Source organism: Mirounga angustirostris, unplaced genomic scaffold (assembly GCF_029215605.1).
Source record: "Mirounga angustirostris isolate CCGP_5_RB_7025 unplaced genomic scaffold, mMirAng1.0.hap1 SCAF_1, whole genome shotgun sequence".
Classification (NCBI taxonomy): Eukaryota; Metazoa; Chordata; class Mammalia; order Carnivora; family Phocidae; genus Mirounga; species Mirounga angustirostris.
The window spans coordinates 163197217-163222441 of record NW_026991709.1 but is presented as its reverse complement, the minus strand read 5'-3'; the positions used below and the strand labels follow the sequence as shown (position 1 = coordinate 163222441).

The 25225-nt window shown below is 42.4% G+C and overlaps 1 protein-coding gene and 1 pseudogene across 2 annotated transcripts in view; one reads left to right on the top strand and one right to left on the bottom strand.

The window, feature by feature from the left end:
- Nucleotides 1-9951: 9951 nt before the first annotated feature.
- Nucleotides 9952-25225, top strand: part of SYN2 (synapsin II) — a 192697-nt gene continuing 177423 nt past the window's right edge. For both annotated transcript variants that reach the window (XM_054504587.2, XM_045861813.3), the window contains exon 1: nucleotides 9952-10497. In XM_054504587.2, coding sequence (XP_054360562.1) covers nucleotides 10100-10497 — 398 coding nt within the window. In that variant the 5' untranslated portion in view covers nucleotides 9952-10099. The remainder of the gene's footprint in view (nucleotides 10498-25225) is intronic.
- LOC129045404 (small ribosomal subunit protein uS10-like) lies at nucleotides 16537-16894 on the bottom strand (annotated as a pseudogene).

Sequence of the window (25225 nt, the reverse complement as noted above, 5' to 3'; positions counted from 1 at the left end):
GGCCTTGAACTCATGACCCTGAGATCAAGACTTGAGCTGAGATCAAGAGTCAGGTGCTTTTTTATTTTTTTGAGTATTTGAATATTTTATTGCATACTACAATAGAACATTTCAGTAGGAATCTTCCTACTATTTCTTCACACCAAGGAGGATCAGTTGGTTGATTTAACACTGAAAGTGTTTTCCAGAGTAGGGTTCACATTATGAAACAGGAACATGTGTTATATGACACTGATTACAATTGCAGAAATAATCCCAAACAAGTATCACACAACCAAACTATTCTTATAAGTTTTTTCCATCCTGCCCTTGCTCACCTCATTATTTGAGTTATTCTAGTTTGAGCACTGATTCTATCTTCTAATAGAAGTCACCTTTATACGCTTATAGTCAAGTATCAGAAGATGGAAGTATGCCCGTAGAAGCAACCATAGGAAGTCTAAATTCATAAATGTAACACATACACCAAGAGTCCCATGCTTAATTGACTGGAGCCACCCTGGCGCCCCTGGAATGGGATTTTTAAAAGGCCCTCAGATGATTTGGTGGTGGGCAGGGGCACGGTTTGGGGAGCAGGGAGAAAGAAGACCTTCATCTTCTCCCTGGTATTTCTGCCCAAGGCTTGGGGCTCCAAGCTCCAGCTCTGTAGAGCTGTAGGGCTCAGGCCCTCACCTGGGCAAGCCTCACGCCTTCTTTCTGATTAGGTAGCTGCCTTCATCACCTGCCCGGCCAAGCCGTTGCCGGGATGCAGCCGCCGTCGCTGGAGGTGGGCGGAGCTCGGTCCACAGCCGGAGCTGTTGCCAGGCCCCAGCGGCTGTCTATCCCCGGCGGCTGCACAGACGGAATTTTCCTTCCCGCAGCTGCGCCTTAGCACTCACCACTTGCCTGTCTCCGCTCTCCGTGCGGGGCTCATCTGAGGCTTTCTATTCAGACAGTCATTGATATTCCCATCCTGTTGTTGGCTCCTGTCAATGGAGGAATTGGGAGGCTTTTGCAGAATAGGCTGGGGGAGAACCAGGTGTTTTTCCTGTCTGTCTGGATACTGAGAGGTGTTTTTTTTTGTTTTGTTTTTTTTTTTGAGCAGGTTTCGTAAGCAGTCTTTGGCCTTCTTTTCTTTTCCTTCTGCCTTTTATTTTTTAAAGTTTTTTTAGTTTTTATTTATTTGACAGAGAGAGACAGCAAGAGAGGGAACACAAGCAGGGGGAGTGGGAGAGGGAGAAGTAGGCTACCCGCGGAGCAGGGAGCCTGATGCGGGGCTCGATCCCAGGACACTGGGGCTGAGCCACCCAGGCGCCCCTCCTTCTGCCTTTTATTCTTTCATCTTTCTTCTGCCCGTCCTTCCTCCTGCCAGGCCCTAGATGAGGCATTCTGGATTCAGAGATGACTTGGTTGGGATCTCTGCCCTCAGAAAGATCTCAGTTTAATGAAGGAAACAGAACATGACCCAATAATTACAATACCATGGGCTGAGTACTACAACTGAGTTATTTATGTATTTTAAGTATTTGTTGAATGAAGAATTAAAAAAAATGAATGAATGTTAGGGCATGGAGATGGGGGGCATAGGCAGGGAGGGCTTCACAGATGTGGTGGTGCATGAGCTGCATTTGGAAAGACTGGTTATAGTCATGAGCACCTGCTAACTACCAGGCACCATGCGAAGTCCTTTTAGCTCGAATCCTCATGACAACATGATGAAGTAGAGAGTCGTACTCTACAGAAGAAGAAAACATCAGGGAGGTTAGATAAATTACCTGAGATCATAGATCTGCAACTGGTACCGTCAGGATTCTAAAATAGCTCTGTCTACTGCAAAGCTTGTTACCAGGTGTTCCACTGCACCGTGTTGCAAGGCATGGGGAAGGGTATCCCAAGCAGAGGGAGCAGCTTGGGCAAAGGCTTGGAGGCACACTAGAGATGACATATGGGATAATTTTCTGGAACCGTCGGCTGCCATGCTCTCTAGTCCCGAGCACTTTTCAAAGTGCTCACTGTGGCTTGTAGGAAAAGCAAGTGGCCAGTGAGTGTTCAACTCCTAAAATTGTCAATTAGAGTTTGAATCTCAGCTCTTCTGTGACAGGTTGTGTGGCCTTGGGGAAGTCACTTCCCCTCCCAGAGCCTCTGTTTCCTCATTTGTTTAAGTGAGAGCATGATTCTTACCTTGTAGAGTTGTAAGAATTCAAGGCAATGTGTGAAACAATCATTACAATTGATCTGTTCAAGGTGACTTTAGGATACCCAAGACTGGCTCATGATGGAGGGGTTGGCTGAATCATCAGGCAAAGGGACTTTTAGATAATTGGATGGGGGAATGCCTTCCATCCTCCAAGAAATGAGAATGCTGGCAGAAAGCCTACTGCTAGCTTGCTTCAAATGGACCAGAGCTATTTTGGAGATGAGAAAAGACATTCTATTGATACTGGCAGTGTAGGGAGAGGATAAAAACCAAGGCATAGGAAAATGGACCCACTCCTGATCAGGAAAAGGCGACAGGCAAGCCAGCCAGTTCAGTTCTCCAGAGGGCCTCCAGCTCTGGCAGAGTCCTGCAGACTCTGGGACTCAAGGGAGGGGATGGAGAGAAAGTGCTGATGGGCTTTCAGGCTGAATCACACTCATTAAAACAACAGTCAAGTGTTCGACCTTGGACTATGACTCTGTTTTGCTCCGATCCCCGGAGCTGGCTGTTTTCGAGAGAAGAAATGGGGCCATCTGCTCAGAGCTGGTCCTGGCACTAAGGAACCTTTCCCTGGGGACAGCTGTGCAGGAACTCATACAATGTGGTGTCGAGGATGGGGGTGGAGAAAAGATTCTTCTCAGTGTATGGATACATTAAGAAGTTATGCCATTGATTCCTTATGGCCTTTCACCAATAAAGAGGTGGATGTCTTTTTCACACAAATCCTCAGAGATTATAAGCACATCTTCAAAATAAATATTCACTTAGAAATCAGAGGTTTTGAGCCTATGATTCTCTATGACCTCTTCCTTTTACACCTGAGGATACTGAGACTCAAAATGAAATTGACTTCAGAATATTACATAGCTATTAAGCTATTAAGTGGTGAACCAGGGATTCAAATATTTGTCTCCAAATCAGAACATCTGTTTCATTATATTTCTTTCTTTAAAATAATTGCTGTCATGAATATGTGGCAGACATTGTATTGAGCACTGTTTATAAATGATCTCACTTAATTTTCTTTAAAAATTCTGCAAAAAACGATTAACCCCACTTTACAGATAAATAAACTGAGTCTCACTAAAGAAATTTCATGAGATTGCTTTGCTAATAAGCAGCTGAGGCAGAGGATAAACCCATACAGGTCTGACACTAAAAATCAAATTGGTTCACAATCTAAGCGAAGCAGAGATTATAAACACAACAGCTCATTCACTGGCATCTTGTAAATATCTCTTCCTACCACCTGGCAGGAGCCTCCTTGAAGAGGAACTGTAGCAGAAGTAGAGGGAGGGAGTTGCCTTCTACACCCACTCGGTACAGAAAGCTCAGCACTGTCCCTGGGGTGGGTTGAATGCTAAGTGGAAAGGATGCTCTTTCACTTATCCATGAAGTGGCATGAGGAAGCAACTAGAAAACAACCTCTGATGAATCCTCTGAGTTTCCCAGGGAGGGGAGACCCACTCTGTGCTGCTCCTGTGTGCGTGACAGTAAGGTTCCTCTATCACCATGGCAACAGCCAACATACCCGCATCCCACAAGAGGCCAAAGCAGCTCTGTGGGGAACTGTGGTCCAAACTGGGTGGGAGTAGGAGTAGGGTGTATGGGGGGAGGGGTGTCTCATAAGCTTGATTCTTTTTGCTTGAAGCTAGCTTGTTCCTGGGGGCAGGAATGTTTATACAGGATGCCAAACCTCCTGTGTCTGCAGGATTTGGGGCAAAGGGAGATGACAGGGAAGCTGAGGAGAGCCCAGGAAGGCACCTTATTTCTTCTGTGGCTTCCAATGAAATGTATTTATTAGGCAACTGCTGATGAATGGCACCTTTCTAAGGGGCCTGCCAGTGTACTCTAATGGGGAGTCTCATGGGCTTTGTAAGCAACCAAACCTGCCTTCCAGCTCTGCAATTTTTTAGTTATAAGATGTTGTGTTAGTATAACGTCTTTGACGTCCAATTGCTTCAATGGTAAAAAGGGGATATTTAACACCTCCCTTGAGGGAGATTAAATGAGATAACACATGGGCAATTTCTTGCATGTGGTCAGCATCTAATCAGTTGTAGTCATTATTGTGTCCCCAATATTGCCAGAGAAATGGAAACTTGGCAAGGGGACCATCATTGACTCCTTTAAGTCACGGGAAGACTTGGAATTAGAATTCATGCACCTGTTTCTCCTGGGTGCCTCTGCTTCTCTCTCTCTCTCCCTAAAGCCATGCTCAGTGTTTGCTCCCCAGACCCAGCCCCTGTATTCCCTGGCTCAGCCTGGTGACATCAGGTGCTTATTTCCCCCTGGGGGCTCTACTCACAGAATCTCACAACACTAGACCTTGGGGATCACCCAGCTCATTTTCCAGGCCAGGAAATGAAAGCCTGAAGAGAGAAGTGCATTGTTCAAGGTCACCCAGCAAGGTAGAAGCCATTAGTTGAAGTGATTGTTGCATATATTTTAGCAGGTGTGACTAAGCCTGGGAGTAACTGCAGAGAATCCATCTCATGCTTTCCATGAATTCTCTTGGGTGTGTAACTTTAGGATAAGTATGTGTGGGGAGAGTCCTTTTTTATATTTTAGTTGTGGTGCTGGCGAGTTCTGTGATGCCCCTGGCGTCAGAAATATTAATAGCTAACATTTGCACAGTGATTTACTGCTTATAAAATACACTCATAGACTTGATCTTATTTAGTCTTCATAATAGCCCTTCAAGGTCATTGTGATCATCATGCCATTCTTCTACAGATGAGAAAACTGAGGCTGTAAGTGATCTGTTCAAAGTTACACAGTTACCATGACGTAGATTTAGTAATTAAACTTATATTTGTATGATTCCTAATCATAGCAAACTGGCCCAGCTGACATGGCTAACTTTGGAGAATTCAATGTCAGGGACAGAGCTGTCCTCTATCCAGAGGTGGAGGAGGAAGGTATCCTCAGGGTTGATTATCAAGAAGGGCCACCTGAATGAAGGTGACAAACTCAATTCAATTGCGTTCTCCATATGACAGGTAACTTGAGCGTGGAAAGCAATATTGATGCCTTTTCTGGTTAACCTTTTCACTTTCAAAGTGTTCCCATATTATCTCATGAGAGGCCCAAGGCACACCTGTCCCTCCCTGTTTACGTGAGAGGCCCAGAGAGCTGAGCAACTTTTTGAAAATCACAAAGCCAAGTAGTGATGGAACTTAGAGTTTCTGAATTCCAAATTCTTTCTCCATCTCTTTAGGGCAGGTGGGCCTGACTGGGGTCCCCTGATCACGAGAAGCAAGCAAGGGCCAAAGGTGGCATGTTCTAGCAAACTTCCTTGTTTGAGAGGACACCTGGACAATAAGTGTTTGGTCAGGTGGCTTGGTGTGCCGGCCTTTCTTTAAGCTCTGTTTTTGAGCTCTGCCTGCCTTTCTCCCCGTGAGCATTCTCTGCCGCATTGTTGTTCAGGGGAAGAGAGAAATCAGAGAGGCGATAAAGCATTTAAATTGGTTCCTGATTTTAGCAGGATTCTTTCATCTGCAGTTGCCAGATGTATGCCTGTGTTTACAATTCAGTGGGAAGATAAAGATTATGCAAGGACAGGCCTTATAGAGCCCCGGGGTTCTAAAACTGGGAGAGACCTCTGAAATTCCGACATTTGGCTTAGTTGGACGCTGAGTGATTCAGAAAGGTTGGGGGAGACCCTTCCACCAATTGCTCTGGGAGAAATGCCTTCTACCTAGAGATGGGAATGGCCAGTTGGTCTCAGAGGGAGATAGAGAGAAAAGGCCTGAACTGTGCCAGAATTGTATATTTTGTAGAATTTCCAAGCCCTGCTTCCCTTTCAATTCCAGAGAAAAGGCAGGACATAAGATAGACTGAGAAGTGCTATATTCTTCCTGCATCTGGAACCTGGATTCACAGGTAAGGATAAAGGAAAGATTTTCATGGGGCACCTGGGTGGCTCAGTTGTTAAGCGTCTGCCTTCAGCTGGGGCCCTGATCTCAGGGTCCTGGGATCGAGCCCTGCATCAGGCTTCCTGCTCAGCGGGAAGCCTGCTTCTCCCTCTCCCACTCCCCCTGCTTGTGTTCCCTCTCTTGCTGTGTCTCTCTCTGTCAAATAAATAAATAAAATCTTTAAAAAAAAAAAAAGAAAGATTTTCATATGGCTCCTTAAAAACACAAGCCCACTTACAAGCAAGTGTCTTTACATGCTGCACCAACACTTCTCAGCAAGGACTCAGAAGAATATGGAAAATATTAGTTTAAGCAGATGTGATTTACAGTTGTGCCAACTAATCAAAATCTTCTGCTCATATACAACTGATTAATGATGACACATTCCCAATTATAAGAAATAGTCTGTTTTTCCATAAGAATAATATTCTTATTAAAACCTACCAGAAGGGCGCCTGGGTGGCTCAGTTGGTTAAGCGACTGCCTTCGGCTCAGGTCATGATCCTGGAGTCCCGGGATCGAGTCCCGCATCGGGCTCCCTGCTCGGCAGGGAGTCTGCTTCTCCTTCTGACCCTCCCCCCTCTCATGTGCTCTCTCTCTCTCTCATTCTCTCTCTCAAATAAATAAATAAAATCTTAAAAAAAAAAAAAACCTACCAGAAAATAACAATAAATTCATGGACTATTTGATAAATATTTTTCAATGGTCTTGTAGACTTCCATTGTATCAATGAAGGAATCTAAACCTAAGGAGTTCTTTGGGAATATTCTAGTCTAGCACCCAAGACTGGGACACTAATTGTGTGTTAGATATTATATCAGGCTTTGTAGAACATTTTGAGAGAAGCAGAAGAAGAATCTCTCACCTTGAGGTGCTTGCCATCTAAAAAGAAACCTGGGTAGACACTAACAACATAAACATGTACACAAGTCCAGCCTGCAGAGCCTCCTTACAAATATTTAAGGGCATACTTGAGGCCAGGAGTATTCTGAAGTTCAAAAAATATAGTGATAACACAGGTGAGGTCTTTGCCTTCAAGGAATAGAGCAATACATTCTCATCACTTATCCTTCAGCTTCCCTGTCTTTGCTCTTCCTATCCTCTCTGTCTTGATTGCTTTCTCCACCACGTCTGGGTATCTGAATTCCACCCATTTCATACGGACTGAGCCCTACCTCCCCTGTGAAATTCTCTCATACCTCAGAGATTCTTTCTTCGTCTGGCTCTTTTAACACTCACTGCCTGCTCCACTTTCTGGTCATTCACAGACTGCTGTGCTATTGCTGGTTATGTGTTCACATGTTTATGAGCTGTCTTCTTAAGGGCATAACTTGGGTTTTATTTATTCTCGAATCTTCTTTATCCATGAGTGCTTAGCATAATACCCTGCATGTATTAGGTACTCACAACATGTTTTTTAAGTGGTTGGTTTTTAAAATTATACATACACTACAAGCTTAATGGTTAAGGGGTGTTACTTAGTGAAATATTAAAAAAAAAAAGATAACCCAAACATCTGAAAAATTGAAGTGATAACAGTATATGAAATCCCATCATTAGAGATTCATGCCTTTGGAAAAGAGTCATCTGATACTCTAAAAAATACAGGAAGGGCAGTACATTAAATTAAGTTTATTTAGTTATTAGTGATATATGTTTTATTCTCTAATAGACACAAGAAATGAGTTGGGTAAGAGTACAGTTCAACTCTCAAACAGCTGAGTCCTTACTGCAAGCCAAGGACTGTGCTTCATGTTAGGGTCCAAGATGGCTCAAACATAATCCTCTCCTTGAAAAGCATACATTCAAGTCACCAGAATATTTTATTATAATTTTTTAAGGGGCTATGACAAAACCAGACACAGGTAATGAAACAGTCTACCTTGGAGGATTGAGGGAAGGCTTCCTAGAGGAGTCATCAACTAGCATTCCTCCAGGCCTTCTCTGCCTGAGTGCTTTCCCCACTTCACTGCTGGTAGTCTTACAGCTACTTCAAGACCCACTTCAAATGTCACCTCCTCTGAGAAGCCATTCCTAATCCTCACAGACAGAATGATTCCCTAACTCCTTGGTGCCCCTAAACCACTTTGCCCAATGGTATTATAGCATTTCTCACATCTCATTGTGGTTAATTGTTCCTGTGTCTATCTTCCCCATTCTCTCCTCTAGCCCTCATAGATTGTGAACTTCCCACAGACAGGGGCTACTTCCCATTCATATCGGTCTGTCCAGCACTTACCACTGCCTGGCACATGGTGATGGGAAGACCACTGTATTATCATAGTTGGCTGGAGACCTCTTGAACATCACTGGGTCTCTGGCTCAGAGCCGGATTGTGCATCTAATAGGTCCCAAGTCGAGAGCCAGCTGGGATGCAGGAAGGAAGAACTGCCTACCAATATTAGTGTCAAGCTGCTCATTGATTCTATCCAGTCCAATGGATACTTACTGAGAACTAGCTCACATAAGAATAAGAATCCAGCCACTACTACTAGAATACCTACTGTGTGCCAGGTGCTTTATATACACAATCTCATTTATTCTGAGTAACAACTTTGAAAAGTGTTATCTCCCCATGGCATAATGTATAAACTCATTGAATCACTGTGTTGTACACCTGAAACTAATGTAACATTGTGTCAATTATACTAAAATAAAAAAAAATTTAAAGCATTATTTCCTTTTATCAGATAAGGAAAAGAGGCTCAGAAGCTAATTTGCCTGAGGTCACACATCACCCAGAGAGGTCTGAATGTAAAGTACTATATCTGCTGTGTCCTGTTCCCATACAACACATGGATTAAGTATATCTCATGAGAGGTGAAAACAAAGGTCCAGAGGTCATACCAGATTTAGGGAGTGCACACGGAAAGGTGATAATCTGAGGTCTTCATGGAGGTGGAAGCAGATCTAGCCAATTAATGAACTGGAAAAACAAATGGATTTTGAAGAGATGAACTTCTTGGTACAACATAGGACGCACCACTGCCTATCAGGGAGGCAAACACAGAAGGGGTGGGGGACCCTTAGATATCCCACTTGGGGAGAGGGGGTCTCCAGCCTTACACACGGTTTCTTCTCTCTGATCCATGAGGAGGGGAAGAGAAGAAGGTGCTCTTAAGTGAGCCATCCCTAAAGTGTAGGCACCAGAAATGCGCCCGCAGACCCGTTGGAGGGATCTGTCAAGTCTCTGTCACAGGATGGATGAATGGGTGGGAGTGTGGGGAGAGAGGATGTCTTTCTCACCTAATATTGAGGAGGGAGTAGTTCTTATTTGTCTCATCATAGGAGTGTGTGTGTGTGTTGGGAGCGGGGGGGTGGGGCGCAGATTATTCCTTCCTCCATCACCTGGAGGTTGAGGAGATGGCACCTTTCTCCCAGCTTTGGGAAAGGAGGTGGTTCTATTCTTTCCCACTACAGGGAGTGTGTGCGTGTGTTTACGTGCGCGCGCGCCAGGGGGAATGGGTCCTTTCTCACCTCCGGGTGGGGATGCTGACACCTCTCTTTCTTCCAAAGGGAGTGGGGACAGTTTCCTTCGCCTCCATCTCGGGAGGGACATGGCTCTTTTATCCCCAACCAAAAAGGGGTAGGGGTCTCGGCTCCCTTTTCCCTATTCTCGGGGAGCAAGACTGGCTTCCATGCTCTCTCCACAGAGCTCCGCTCAGGTTGCAGGAGGCCTGGCAATCCCCCGACCCAAATCCCCAGACTAGGGGCCCCACGGCTAGGTGCGGGCGCGCAGGCTGCGAGTCGGGGGCGGTGCCCGCTCTGCGGAGCGGGGCGGGGCGAGCGGTGGCCCCGCCCCCGGCCCCGCCCGCTCCCTGGCGCGGAGCCTCGCGCCGCCCGGCCCGCCCGGCCCAGTGCACCGCGGGTGTCTGCCGGGCTCGCTCGCCGCGGACCGGGCCGCAGCCGCCTCAGCCGCCTCAGTGCCCCAGCCACCGCCGCCTCAGTCTCGCCCTCCGCGCCACCCGGCCCCGCCGCCCCGCGCGCCCCCAGCCCCTCAAGCCAGATGATGAACTTCCTGAGGCGCCGACTGTCGGACAGCAGCTTCATCGCCAACCTGCCCAATGGCTACATGACCGACCTGCAGCGGCCCGAGCCCCAGCAGCCGCCGCCGCCGCCCCCCGGCCCCGGCGCGGCCTCGGCCTCCTCGGCGCCCCCGGCCGCCTCGCCGGGCCCCGAGCGGAGGCCGCCGCCGGCCCCGGCCCCGGCCCCGGCGCCCGCGCCGCAACCCGCGCCGCAGGCTGCCGCGGCGCCGTCGGTGGGCAGCAGCTTCTTCAGCTCGCTGTCCCAAGCCGTGAAGCAGACTGCCGCCTCGGCCGGCCTGGTGGACGCGCCCGCGCCCGCGCCCGCCGCCGCCAGGAAGGCCAAGGTGCTGCTGGTCGTCGACGAGCCGCACACCGACTGGTAGGTGCCCGGCCGCCGCCGCCGCTGGGGGTTCGCGGGGCCTGCCGCGCAGCTGGAGGCCGCGGGGAAGGTGGTCCCGGGCGCCTAGGAATCCCTTCTGACCGCTGAGAAGGAGGGTCTGCATGGTCCCGCAGTGGGGAGATGGGGGGATGTTGAGCGTTGTGTGTGCGGGGGCGGGGGCGGGGGCGGGGTGGGGGGAGTGTGGAAAGGTGAATCCTGAGGCGAAATATTGCCTGGATTCTTTCAAATCCCTCACGACACATAAAACAAGGAGCTACTTTATGCAACAGGGAAGGATCTTAAAAAAACCACAACAAACCAGAGTTTTGTTTTTTGTTTTGAAGGGGGGGCCGAAGGAACCGACTATCAGCCTAGACACGTAGAAGCTCAGGTGAAACATTTAAAGCCAATAAAAAAGATTCTACGTCGTGAGGCACGGAGTGAATTTGCGGTGGAAATGGGTGTTTTGCGGGGAGAGGGTGATGGAGGGAGTTTTCACCTGGCTGGATGAAGGCTTGTATCACTATTGACATCCACGTTGGCCAAAGCACGGATGTGAGAGCCCAGGTGTACCTGAGCTTGTTCCAGTGGAGCATGGCTGTAGTCGGTTTAAGAATAATAAAATTCTTGTATTTTGTACAGCAGGGAGGGTATTTGTGGATTTTTAAATTTGTTTTTGTTTTAGTAAAAAAAAGAGTGTGTGTGTGGCGGGGTGGGGGGGTTTGTGAAAATGATGGTGTTTTTTTTCCAGCTGGAAAGATGATGACCGAGATAAAATATTCTGGATCATTAAAGGGGCACAAACAAACAAAAAGATTTACCTTAATGCAGTAGACAGCAATTTCAAGAATCAATCTTTCTTTTATTTTTTCTTTTCTTTCTTTTTTCTAAGGGATATTCCAACTTAGAATGGTGAAGGCTGGGGGAAAATGTTACCTCAAGTTGGTAAAAGCATGAATGGGGTTCATTCAAGACAAATCTAAAGAAGTTCTATTTTATGTAGCAGGAATTTGGCCCAGGAGATGGTTGGGGTGGGTGGTGTTGGAAGAATTGACTGGTGAAGGGCTTGAAAAAATGAAGAGGCAAGGAATCTGGGTTGCTTCTTCTTCAGGAATACAGGAAGGGTTTTATTTTTTTCTTTCTCACAAGGGTTGAGGTTAGAGACTGGACCAAGTGCTTCCTCCCAAGAGTGAGGCATAGAGGGACCGCAGAGCTGTTTATCTCCTTTTCCTCTTTTGGCTGCTTTACTGCTTTTCTCTATCATTTTCTCACTGGGAGACTTGGAGGGAGGGAGTGCTGGTGTGGCTGTAATGGAAGTGAGATGTAGATGTGGAGATGCACTCCTGCTGGCCCCTAATATGACCATTCTGAATAGTCATTTGGGTGACTTGTGTAGTTGCCTTTTCTCAGAACAATGGAGTAGAAAATCTTAAGGGATCTTTGTTAGGAAATAACAGAGGCACCAGCAAGAGTGTATGAGGAAAATATAAGAGTATATGATGGTCCCATTGGTAGTTCCCTAGGAGGATTATTCTTAGTTCAAATCAACAAGTGCTTATTAAGTGAGAAAGGTAGGTAGGTAAGTTTTATTGAGCGTCTGTGATATGTCAAACCCTGTACTAGGTGCTCTAACATATATCTCATTAAATTCTAAACACAAAACAGGCTTACAAAAAGTGAGTAATATGTTCCCAGTCATACAGCCAGCAAACAGTTGATCTAGGATTTGAACTTAGACCCATTTGACTCCAGTATTGCCATTCCACTGTGCTGTGTTGCCTCACTATTATTGTATTATTGGCAGTATTAATAATAGGCTCCCTCTACAGGGTAGGCAGTGTAGGGGCCTTACCAAGAACTCACACTGAAATTTGGGAGACAAAATGGAGACATGAAACAGTTAACAAAAATGATTCTACAATTATTTCAGACTCGTGTTTTAGGCATTCAATAAACAGGGTGATTATGAGAGCCAGAGTTATTGGAGAAAGCTTTGTAAAAGATGAGTCTTGAAGAAAGGCCAGGAAAAGGAGGGGAGAAATGGGAATGATACTGGTGCTTCATTTTTTTATGCAAGAATCTGACACTCCTGTACCTTGTCCTGATCTCCTATCCTGTTGAAGGCATTTGTTTTGGGTTTAATTACCAGTTAGGTACCCAAAGGTAGGAAGATACTCATTTGTATGGGTATGATGTGGCTGCTGTAGATTTGTGTTTAGCACTAACTGCTTCAGTAGCTTAGGATTCAAAACTCCTTTTGGATAGTATTTTTCTTTAGGAAAGACTGCCTGCCTGGCATGAACCAGAGAATTTGCCTTGCTCTGGGGACTAGATTTCTGATGGAAGTAATAGTAGCCACTTTGGGCTGACTCCCAACTGTTTTCTGATTTTCTCTGAAGTAATAACATTGATTTATTAAAACTCACAAACCCAGTTTGAGTCTAGTGCTTGACAGCATTTGACACTTCTCTGTTTCTGTGCTTAATAGCAATTCTCAGGATTGCAGATTTTGTCTTCCTTCTTGCCTGAATTTGTTAAAAACATCTCAGTTAAATATTGTTGAATGGTTTTATTGAAAGTTCTCTATAAGTTAAGGAGCAGGTGTCTGCTTATGACAAGCATAGTGACTTAAAAAGGTGCTTTTTCCTCTAACAGCAAATTTTAGTAAATTTGTCTCACTGTTTAAGCTATCTAGATAGCATTCAGTGAGCAGGTGTCATATATGCCCCATATTATCTTCTTGATGCTTGAATAGGAAGTCAGAGTGTAGCTTCCCAGTAGAATTTAAGAATATTGGTCCCATTTGAATTATAGAATGCTAAAATAAAGAGGGTTTTAAGAAGCATTTAAATGATTGGAGATTTAAAAAAGGGCTTAAAGTAGGCAGCCTCTCAGAGCAGACTTAATATGCAGCAGATTCATTCAAATTTTTATCAGTGTAATTGTGGGCACTTTGGGGACTTTCCTACGGACTAAGTTGATGGGAAGATTGGAGGGTGTTTCTGTCTTTTGCTTGAAATGTGTTTTCATTGGTTACTTGAGATCTTTAGATTAATTGCACACTAAAGAATCATTGGAAAAAATGGATCTGCTCCACTAAAAAATGAAATCAAGCTTATTATATCCCTTATTAGTAATTGTTACTAGTGTTTTAAATATATATATTTTTTGCCTGAAAATGCGTGTCTTCTTTTAAGGTTCATACCTAAATTTTAAGTGCAGTTAAGACTGAACTCTAATTATCTTTGTGCTTAAACAAGGAACAAATGTCCATTTGTATGTTGTTTTTTCTGCATATTACACTCTCACTGGTGAAGAGGTAAGTTTTCTCTCAGATTTTCCCCTGCCTCCATTTTCAACAATTCCAACTCCAGTGACCAAGTGAGCTTTTTCATCTTAGCATGTCTCAATGTTTGATTTGAAAATCAGCATAGCACAGACATTCTAGAGATTATCTAGGTGTTCTAGGGACTGTAGATATGGTAAATCCACAGGTGGTTATTGAGCACCTTCTCAGTATAGGGTGTATATGCTAAGAAAAAGAAGATGTAGTATCTGTCTTTTAAGATCTTTCTGTTCAGGTGGACAGACAACATACTTTTTTAAAAAAAAAATTAACATATAATGTATTATTTGTTTCAGGGGTACAGGTCTGTGGGTCATCCGTCTTATATAATACCCAGTGCTCATTATAACACATACCCTCCTCAGTGTCCATCACCCAGTTACCCCATCCCTCCACCCTCCTCCCCTCCAGCAACCCTCAGTTTGTTTCCTATGATTAAGAGTCTCTTGGGATGCCTGGGTGGCTCAGTTGTTGGGTGTCTGCCTTCGGCTCAGATCATGATCCCAGGGTCCTGGGATCGAGCCCCGTGTCGGGCTCCCTGCTCAGCGGGGAGCCTGCTTCTCCCCCTCCCACTCCCCCTGCTTGTGTTCCCTCTCTCACTGTCTCTCTGTCAAATAAATAAATAAAATCTTAAAAAAAAAAAAAAAAGAGTCTCTTAATGGTTTGTCTCCCTCTCTGGTTTCATCTTGTTTCATTTTTTCCTCTCTTCCCCTATGGTCCTCTGCCTTGTTTCTTAAATTCCACAAATCAGTGAGATCATATAATTGTCTTTCTCTGATTGACTTATTTCGCTTAGCATAATACCCTTTAGTTCCATCCACATTGTTGCAAGTGGTAAGATTTCATTTTCTGATGGCTGCATAGTATTCCATTATATATATATGTATGTGTGTGTGTGTGTGTGTATATGTATACATATACACATATGTATATACATACACACACACACACATACCGTATGTTCTTTATCAATTCATCTGTCGATGGACATCTGGGCTCTTTCCATAGTTTGACTATTGTTAACATTGCTGCTATAAACATTGGGGTGCAGGTGCCCCTTTGGATCAACTACATTTGTGTCTTTGGGGTATGTACCCAGTAATGCAATTGCCTAGTCGTAGGGTAGTTCTATTTTCAACTTTTTGAGGGACTTCCATACTGTTTTCCAGAGAGGCTGCACCAGCTTGCATTCCCACCAACAGTGTAGGAGGGTTCCCCCATACTTTTTTTTTTAAGTTTCCAAAAACTACCCCTTGTAATTCAAAGAATATAGTCCTTGGATCAACAGCATTGGCATCAAGCAGGAGCTTTTTTTTTTTTTAAGATTTATTTATTTATTTTAGGTAGAGACCATGAGTGGGAAGGGCAGAGGGAGAGGGAGAAAGAATCTCAAGCAGACTCCACACTGATCGCTGAGCACGACATGGGGCTTGATCCCAAGACCCTGAGATCACCACCTGAGTGGAAAACAAGAGTCAGACAGTCAACTGCTCAACGGACTGCACCACCCAGGTGCCCCAACCAGGAGCTTTTTGAACTACAGATTATCAGGTCATCGTATCTACTGAATCAATTTGCATTTGAATAAAATGTCTAGGTGATTCACATGCACATTAAATTTAAGATGCCCTGAACTAAAGGATATGTGATTAGTGCTAAAGGTGTGGCGACAACACTACTATCATTTATTGAGCATCTGCTATATGGGAAATGTTGTACTAATCTCTTTACAAATATCACTGAATCTCTGCCATAGCACTGTAGTACTTTAGAAGTTTAAGAGTGAAAAATGGATGTGGGCTACAGTGGGAAGGGAATGCTTCATGCAAGTATCGAGATTTAAACTGAACCTTGAAGAATTTGAATCAAAAGAGATAGGTTTGGCTCAGTCCAGAGAGTGGATAGTATAAGGAAAGTACAGTGGTAGAAAAGAGAGAGACCATGAAGAGACTGGATTGATGCATTATCTAGGCAGCACCTATTTTCCATGCTTTTATGGTCCATCTTTGGACATATCATTAAGAATAAGGGAATTCAAAGTACAGTAGTATGAACCAGTGCTTGTGAGAAGCTCTAGAAAAATATTTGAATTAGAACTTGGGGGAAAAACTCAAGTGAGGTACGAGGCTTCTGTCTACTAAATATTTTACCTGTATGTCCTGTTTCTGACTTGTGAACACAAACACACTGATTCTATAAAATTGCATTGTTCATAATAGCAGTAGACTGTAGCTTAGAATTCTAGATTATTAGAGCTGGAAGATCATCTGGGTACTTTATAAATGGGAGAAATCTTGATCTGAAAAGGGAAAGTGACTGTTCAAGGTTACTCAGCTAGTTAATGGCAAAACCAGAACTACAATCTAGAACTTCAGTCTCTCTACTAAGTTTTTTTTCCCCATTATACCACAGTATCCCTCTATTTTACTATCTTTCTACCTTCTTTTTATCTTTCTCCATCTCTGACTTTTTCAAGGATTGATAGGGACTTTTTACTTTTATAATTGCGACATTTGAACTTGAAAGAATCTGAATGATCGTGTAGTGCAGAGAAATGGAATGATTTGACCATGGTCAAATAAGAAGTTAGAGAATGAGGACTAGAACTTATATCATCTGACTCCAACTCAAGTTTCTTTCTACTCTCTTTAAGTTTTTTTTTTAACAACTGATAATTTATTTAAAAGGTTGATTTAAGCATCTGCAATGGTGACTTCAGCCTTGACTCCTGGCTCAATACTGATGGGAGTAATTTGCTTAACAATCTCAGAAGGACTGTGCAGATCAATGAGTCGCTTGTGGATCTTCATCCGAAAACAGTCCCAAGTCTTAGAACCTTAACCACAAGGAATTTTTCTTGTAGTGATTCTCAGATCTTGGTAGGTATCCGAACTGGTCCTTTCACTTTGAGATTCTTTTCCTTTGTACCTCTGATCAAGTTAGCACATACTGTCTCCCAAGATTTTAGGTTGCGGCTGGCTAGAGTAATTCTAAATTGGTGAATCGCCACCTCTGGTTCCAGGGTGTCTTCCCAGTGCTTTTAAAAGCCATGGCTGCAGAGTGGCTTCCTGACTGACTTTCCTGGAGGAGAGCAAACAGCGGTGAGTCAGGAGCAGAAGCAGGGCATCCAGGGCTCCACTGTAGCCGCGACCATGTCTTTCTCAAAGAGGTCTTTCTACTCTTAAGTCACTCTTTAGGCAGATCCCTCAAATTTAATCCTTTTCTCCTTAAAAATACTGTTTTTGTCTATTTCTTTTAAAGAGTCATTGTGGAATTCTTAGTAAATACTTTAAAAAGAGCCACATGAACACCACACTATATTCACACTGGCAATTTCATTGTCTTATTTGTGTTATTGTTTCAGCCAAGTTCACTATAAAATGATTGAAGGAGAAGCTTTTCGAGAGTCTAGTAATCAAAATCCAACAATATAATAAAGACAGTAGGACTGTGCTACAGTGATGACCTTCCTTTCAGGGACCCATTTTTACCGTAATGTCCCTGTCTACCTGAGATTGCTTCCTGTCTTTCTGTACCCAAGTTCAGATCTGTAGTTACATTAGCGTTTTTAATATCTTGCTAAGCAAAAAGTATTGGAGGCCTAAACAGTAAGTTTTCCAGAATTGTATACTTTTCCCTCACATTAGTAAAACAGTTTTAACTGGGGTATGTTCAGTGCAGTTAAGCACTGTTTACTAGGATCTTACAGTCCAGTAGGGGAGAAGACAGACATTTAAGTAGGATTTATTATAGTATGGTAATTAGTGTGCATAGGGTACTATGGGAACACAGAGGTGGGCTGTCCTAGGAAATGAAGATATGGTTAGAAATGTTCATGCTATTAAAAATGTGCCATTGTATATCCTTAGGTAAACTACTTTGCCTCTTTGGATTTTGATTTTCTAAAATCTGTCAAATGAGAGGATTGAAACAGACATTCCCTAAGATCCTTTACAGCACTATTTTATTTTCATGTTACAGTTTATGTGCCATTTTCTTTAAAAAGCTTTATAATTTACTCTATGGCATAATGCTTGTAAATCTTTGGAAGAAGAGGCATAGGTCAATAAATGATTAAACAAGTCTTTGATGAAAAGCTCATCTTTGAGTACTCTCCATTTAGTACCTCTTTCTTACCTCCTCATGATGGGAATTGGGGAATTGTGTTTAAATTCCTCTCTTCCTGATAGATGTAAGAACTTTTGTATACATATGTTGAAGCGTTGGCTGACAGACTTTATTTCTTGATCCCTGCCATGTACACTGTTCTGAGCAGTTTATACAACGTATGCATACACATTATCTCATTTTATCCTCACAGTGATCCTGAGCAGTAGAAAGAATATTTCATAGATGAATAAACAAACTCATAAAAGTAGTCACTTGCCCAGTAATAAATAGCTGTTAAGCTGAAATGTCAGGTTCTGAACCCAAATTGGTAGGTTCCTATACACACAAGACAAATTTGCCAGCAGAAAAATTATTTTTTGTTATAAAAAAGGTTTCTTTTGCAAAAGGATTTACCACATGATTCACTTAAATAGTAAGCACCCCACTGCTTTTGCAATTGCTCACTTTCCAAAAATTTTATATGTACACAGCTTTTTCAGGATCATATTCATTACAGAGAGTGAGGGCATGGTTAAACATAGTGGCGTCAAGATGGAGAGTTGCATCCTGTTTTTGGTGTTTAATGGTACTCACACTATGTGTGCCTCTCTAACTCTTGTGAGTAAGATCTTCTGCATACTCATTGGGTAGCATTGTCATCCTTTGTTTTAGCTTTCCACATAGATGCAATTGAATACCAGAAGGCTATATATCACTTTCTAGAGAGAAGAGAAGATGATATAAAAGGCTTTTCTGTCCTGCAGATACTACTTCAGTGCAGCAGGAGGAAGTAACTTAGAATATGGCAGGTGACCTACGGAGAAAATAAAGTGAGCAAATACCATAGATTTCTGAACTCTAAAGATGCCCATGCAGCATGACTAAGAATTGCAGGAAATATACTGGCCTTGGTGTTTTTGCTTAATAGCAGGCATTTCTGAAATTTTAATCTGTTTACATAAAATTGTAAAGCAGGTTATGATTATATTCAATCACTCCACCCTTTTCTTCTCTTTTCAGCATTCATGAAACAATGTGAACATACAGGATTGAGGTTCAGAAGACCTAGGGTTGAGACCCGGCTCCACCCTCAACCATGTGACCCTATCAGAATTACATAACCTCTCTGAGCCCCTTTTCCCTCTATTTGACACATTTTTCTTTGGAGTCTTACCATATGCCAGACACTGTTGTAGGTTCCGGAACAACAGACAAAAATTAGTTCCCATATGTGTGAAATGGAAGTTAAAATATGTATATCTCATAGCAATGTTGTGAGAATTGACTAAGGTTTTGGAAAAGCACTTTGTAAAGGGTAAAGAGGCTTACTACTGATTGTTGCATCCTTCCCTGTTTCCAACTGCATATACCCAACCTATCTTTGTCCCTTTTTTGAATTCCCCTATTGTATAGTTTTATTGTCTATTTTGCACACTTCAAGATGAAGAATATTTTTATTTTTTTAAATTGAAGTCTACTTGCTCAAAGGCAAAATTTTTGAAGGCTTTCTTTGGTATTTTTTGGAAGGAAATATAATTTAGCTTTTTTTTTTTTTAAATAAGAGAGATATTACCTATTTGACTCAGTTATTTTAACAGTTAAGGACAGGACCACATAAATCCTTATTTAATAAATAAATGCTAAAATAGCTCTGCTTCAGTTTCACTTGTGACTAATTAGGGAAGGGTGGTTACAGAGGAAAATGAAGAGAGAAACAGAATGCTTTAAAAGGTGTGCCTATGTTCTCCTCCTATTCAACCTATCTTTCACACTGCATTCAAAGTATTAAAACAAAAGCATTCACAAATCTTATAATTTCCTTTTTAATGTTCTTCTCTAACACATTGTTGCTCATGAGGCTATTTGCAACCTGCTCCAGTTTATCTTTTCAGACTCATTTGTCACTACTCTCTTAATCCTAAACTTTTGCTGTATCCTGGGTTATACTCTTCTGAACACATACTTGGCTTTCAGGATTCCATGCTATTATTACACAGTTCCTTTAGAATGTTCCTGTTCTGCTTCTCTGTCTTACCATAGTGCTCATTTTCTTTATTCCATTCTCAGAGCATGAGGATACTGTCTTATTTTAAAAAGACCCATCTCCTCCTGCCTTCTCCATGTCTTTGCTTTAAATGTCACCCCTTCTTTTTCCTTCTGTTCATTCTCTCATTTTCTACTGGCTGCTCTGTCCTTTCAAATAAAGAAACAAGCAAAATCTGCTATTCACCTTCTTAATCACTCTTCCAGATGTGAAATAGAAATCTCACTCTTGTCTCTACTTCCTTATCCTATATTTCCCCTCCTGCACTGATGGCTTCCACCTCCATAATACTGAAATTGTTCTTTTTTTTTTTTTAAGATTTTATTTATTTATTTGAGACAGAGAGGATAAGAGACAGAGAGCATGAGAGGGAGGAGGGTCAGAGGGAGAAGCAGACTCCCCGCCGAGCAGGGAGCCCGATGCGGGACTCGATCCAGGGACTCCAGGATCATGACCTGAGCCGAAGGCAGTCGCTTAACCAACTGAGCCACCCAGGCGCCCTGAAATTGTTCTTGCTAAGTCCAAAGGAAGGTGTCATTCTATACTTTTATGGATTGGTTTGACACTGTTTATCTTCCATTTGGAAGTCCCTTCACTTTTGAATATGGCAGTCTTTGTTCATACCTTTTTAAAGTTCCTTCTCTTTTTGTTCTTTTTCTTTGCTTACCTCATTAAATGTGAGTGTTCCTCAGGGCCCCATCTTCTGCCCACTTCTTTTTTTCACTCTACACACATTCCCTGATTCCTCTACTCTCAAGATGTCAGTTACCTCCTAAATGCAATCAGTTCCCAAATCTCAGCCTTTAGACCAGAACATTGTCCTGAGTTTTATACACATGTTTAGTTGCCTGCTGGATGTCTCCATTTGGGTGGTTGAGGGCAACTCAAGGTCATTTGTTCCAGTACTGAATTCCTTATCTTCCCTCCTATTCCAGCTCTTCTCATAGTCTCTGTCTCAACTGAGGACAGTGACTGTTGCCTATTTCAAGTTCTCATTAATTTTACCTAGAACTTTTTTTTTTTTTAATTTTTTTTTTTTTTAAATTTTTTTATTCTTATGTTAATCCCCTTACATTACAACATTAGTTTTAGATGAAGTGTTCCATGATTCATTGTTTGTGCACAACACCCAGTGCTCCATGCAGAATGTGCCCTCCTAAGTACCCACCACCAGGCTAACCCATCCTCTCACCCCCCTCCCCTCTAGAACCCTGTTTGTTTTTCAGAGTCCATCGTCTCTCATGGTTCGTCTACCCCTCCGATTTCCCCCGCTTCATTCTTCCCCTCCTGCTACCTTCTTCTTCTTCTTCTTCAATTTTACCTAGAACTTTTGTAAATTTCATGATGATTTCCACTTAATAGCTTGAATGAACTATTTAAAATACAAATCTGACTCCTTCACTCCTTTGCTTAAAGCTTTTCATGTCCTGTCCCATGTCTGATAGGTAAAGTTCATCACCTTCCCATGATTTGACCCGTGCTTTCTTCTCCAATCTCCTAACCATTTGCATCCCTAAATTTCAATTTACAGCAATATTGAACTATTTGTAGTTCCATACATACATTATGGCATTCCTTCCCCTTGTCTTTGTTTATGCTGCTTATTCCTCCTGCAGTTGTCTTTCTCTTTCCTTCCTTTTCTTGACTAAACTCATATGCACCTTTTGAAACTGAGATGAATAATTCCTTTTTCAGAAATCCTTCTCTTACCCCCTGGATATATTGGGCATCTCTGTCCCCTCCATGCCCTCTTTCAATCATGTGGATATCTTTATCACTGGACGCAACACAATGATCTGTTTGTGTGATGGAGAATTCTTTGCAGCAGGCTTAGTGTTTTATTCATTTTTTATATCCTTAGCATCCAGCAGTGCCTGACACATAGTTTAAGTTCAGTGAATCTTTGCCAAATTGAGCTAAGGAGAGAGAGATCCAGAGAATGAGAAAAGGTTCGATAGAAGGGAACAAAGGTGAGCAAAAGTATTCTAGGATTAGAGGTATATGTTATTATGTTGGGAATAATCTTTATTCACTGCAAATACAAGCGCTAGAATGCTTTGCTCTTACTTATGCTCTATGAAATACAAATTAACTTAATTATTAGTTTTTAACCAGTCCAAATCATAAATCTTTAGAGATTTAGCTCTGAATGAGAGCCATAGCAGCCCTCAATACTGGAAAGTATCTGGCCCATGGTAGTTTTGAGCATAATAAAGGCAAATGGAATAAAATTAAGGGCCGAGGTTCTCCTCCTTAGCCTATATTGACACTTGGCTCTCATGGAGCTCATTTTTTTGAAGTTAATCCTGCCTTTTTTTTTTTTTTTTTTGCTCTGTCCCACAAACACTCCAATCTTGGGCCACCCAAGCTGCTTGTTTCTTTCTCTTTAGTGAGAAAAATTCCTTTGGGTTATCCAAAGGATAATTCTGGAGAACTAAACAGCATCATGACTGAAAAATGTTGTAAGGAAATACACAGTAAGCTTTTCATGATCTGACTCTGCCTACCTCTTCAGTTCTACTTTTCTTTGATTCCCCACCCACTTTGATAGCCATGACAAACTACTTAGGTTTAACTAAATGTGCCATGTCCCTATGTCTTTATACTATTCCTACTACCTGAAAGGCTTCTTCTGTGTTTTTGCCTGGATAATCTTCAAGATTCAATTCAGTTGTTGCTATTCTAGAGTCAGGACTAGACTTACTCCTTTCTTAATTCTTTCAATTTGTGTTAGAAACCATAATATGCTTGCTTATCTCATAGCAATTAACTTATAATCACATTTTATTTGTCTGTCTTCTCATCTCCTCATCTTCAATGCTGAGATGCCCTTGAGGACAATGAATGTAACTTTTTTTTTAAGATTTTATTTTTATTTATTAGAGAGAGAGCGCATGAGTAGGAAGAGTGACAGGCAGAGGGAGAGGGAGAAACAGGCTCCCTGCTGAGCAGAGAGCCAGAAACGGGGCCTGAGATCATGACCTGAGCCTAAGGCAGACACTTAACCGACTGAGTCACCTAGGTGCCCCAATGGCTATAACTTTAATCTTGGTATCCCCAGCATTTGGTATGACAAGGTTTTCAATAATTATTAGTTGGATCATTCAATGACTTATGAAAAAATTACGAAAATATGAATGATGAGGAAAAGCAACTATTCAGCTCCCTATAAATATAAACAAACAAGAGCTACATTAACCAAAGTGACTATTCATTAAGAAGTGAGATATATATATATATATATGCCTGTGTGGCTCAGATGGTTAAGCGTCTGCCTTCGGCTCAGGTTGTGATGTCCAGGTCCTGGGATCGAGCCCCAAGTTGGGCTCCTGGCTCAGTGGGGAATCTGCTGCTCCCTCTGCCTCTCCCCCTGCTCGTGCTCTCTCTCTGTATCTTTCTGTCTCAAATGAATAAATAAAATCTTTTTTAAAAAAGTGATATATATAAATCTTTTTATAAACTGTAAAATGCTATAAAAGCATTAATTATTTTTACTAGTCTCCCTTACAAGAGGCTGATGATGTACCTGTTCTTCCCCTCTCTAACACACCCTTTTCTGATGGGCATAAAAACTCCATGCTTGTTTTCTGGAAAACAGCCATGTGCTCTCTGTTTCTTCCCCTCTTTCAGCCTAGGCACTAAGATGTCTTTGTTTACTTGAGCCTTTCTCAAATTTTAGAGTCCGTTCTTTCTGTTTTTCTTCTGTCTAGGACCATTCTTCCATTCCAGTCCTCCTAAGTACAGCTATAATACCTTTCCAGGATATATACCTCTTATTTATTTGTTCAAGGGACCTAGCAACTTTATGCAATAACTTTAGCCTAAGGTAATCCTGCAAAAAGAGGCTTGGTCTTTGTGGAAGGAAATTGAGGTCTCATTTTTCTGTTGTAAACTCAAATCCTCAAGGGCCCTAATATTAATAAAACTCAACTGAAGGCTGTTTCTTTTATACTTCCCGATTCCAGTGATAATCCAGAGAGGGAGCTGTGTGTGTGTGTGTGGGGGGGTGCGGCAGTGGGGGACATGCCTGGAGTGTGCTGTGCCCCAAGTCTCATGGTGCAGGGCTCCAAATTTGAGGGTGTGTAGTGGAATGTGATGGACCCACGTGATGCAACTCTAGGGCTACATATGGATATGTTTTCCTCTTCAGCCCCTATCACTCCCTGATGGTGAGAATTTAAGTTCTGTTGCATCCTATGTTGCAAAGTGTTAAAGTATTAACACTTTAACTATTGGACAAAAGGGCATCAGTGAAAGATTGATCTGCTAATCAATCAGCAAACATCCACTAACTTCAATGTGTTATTTGCCATGAAGGCCACAAGACCAGTTAATACTTAGAATCAGATAATTATAGAATATATGCTTTCAGCTTTAAGAAGTTGTGCAGTATCTCAAGGAAGACAAAAATTAGGAGAGTATAGTAGAAGGAACTTTGCAAACATTTAAAATATCCAGATTTAGGGGCACCTGGGTGGCTCAGTTGTTAAGCGTCTGCCTTTGGTTCAGGTCATGATCCCAGGGTCCTGGGATCGAGCCCCATATCAGGCTCCCTGCTCCGCGGGAGGCCTGCTTCTCCCTCTCCCACTCCCCCTGCTTGTGTTCCCTCTCTCACTGTGTCTCTCTCTGTCAAATAAATAAATAAAATCTTTAAAAAATAAAATAAAATAAAATATCCAGATTTAGGTGTCTACTCTGCCAATTAACTTTTTGTGTCACCATAGGCAATTTAACTCTTTAAGCTTCAGTTTATTTCAAAATTTAGGGATTTGGGTTAAATCATCTATCTTCAGAAGCCCTTAGAAATCTAGTGATTTCAAAAATTAAAAAAAAAACAACAACAAAAACCAAGTGATTTCTACAGGTTCGATTGTTTGACAGTATGAAGAGTTTTCAGAGAAGGAAGAAATTACTGTGGGCTGATGAAGTCAGAAAATGTTTCACATAAGGGGTAGATCTGAGCTAGCCTTTGAAGGCTGAGTGAAATTTAGATTAGTGAGGAAGGAAAGAGGCATTTCACTTAAAAGGAAAAGAAAGAGCAAAAGCAAAACAACAGTAATGAGTAACGTGTATGTAGAGGAGATTTAAGCTAGTTGGCATACAGGTTTCAGGGCAGGGACAAGAGGGAGAGAAGTTTAGGTAAACAGTGTAGGGGAAATGATGATAATAATACCTAACGTATTAGATACACCATGTGACAGGCAGGCGCTGTTCTAAGTAGGTGTATT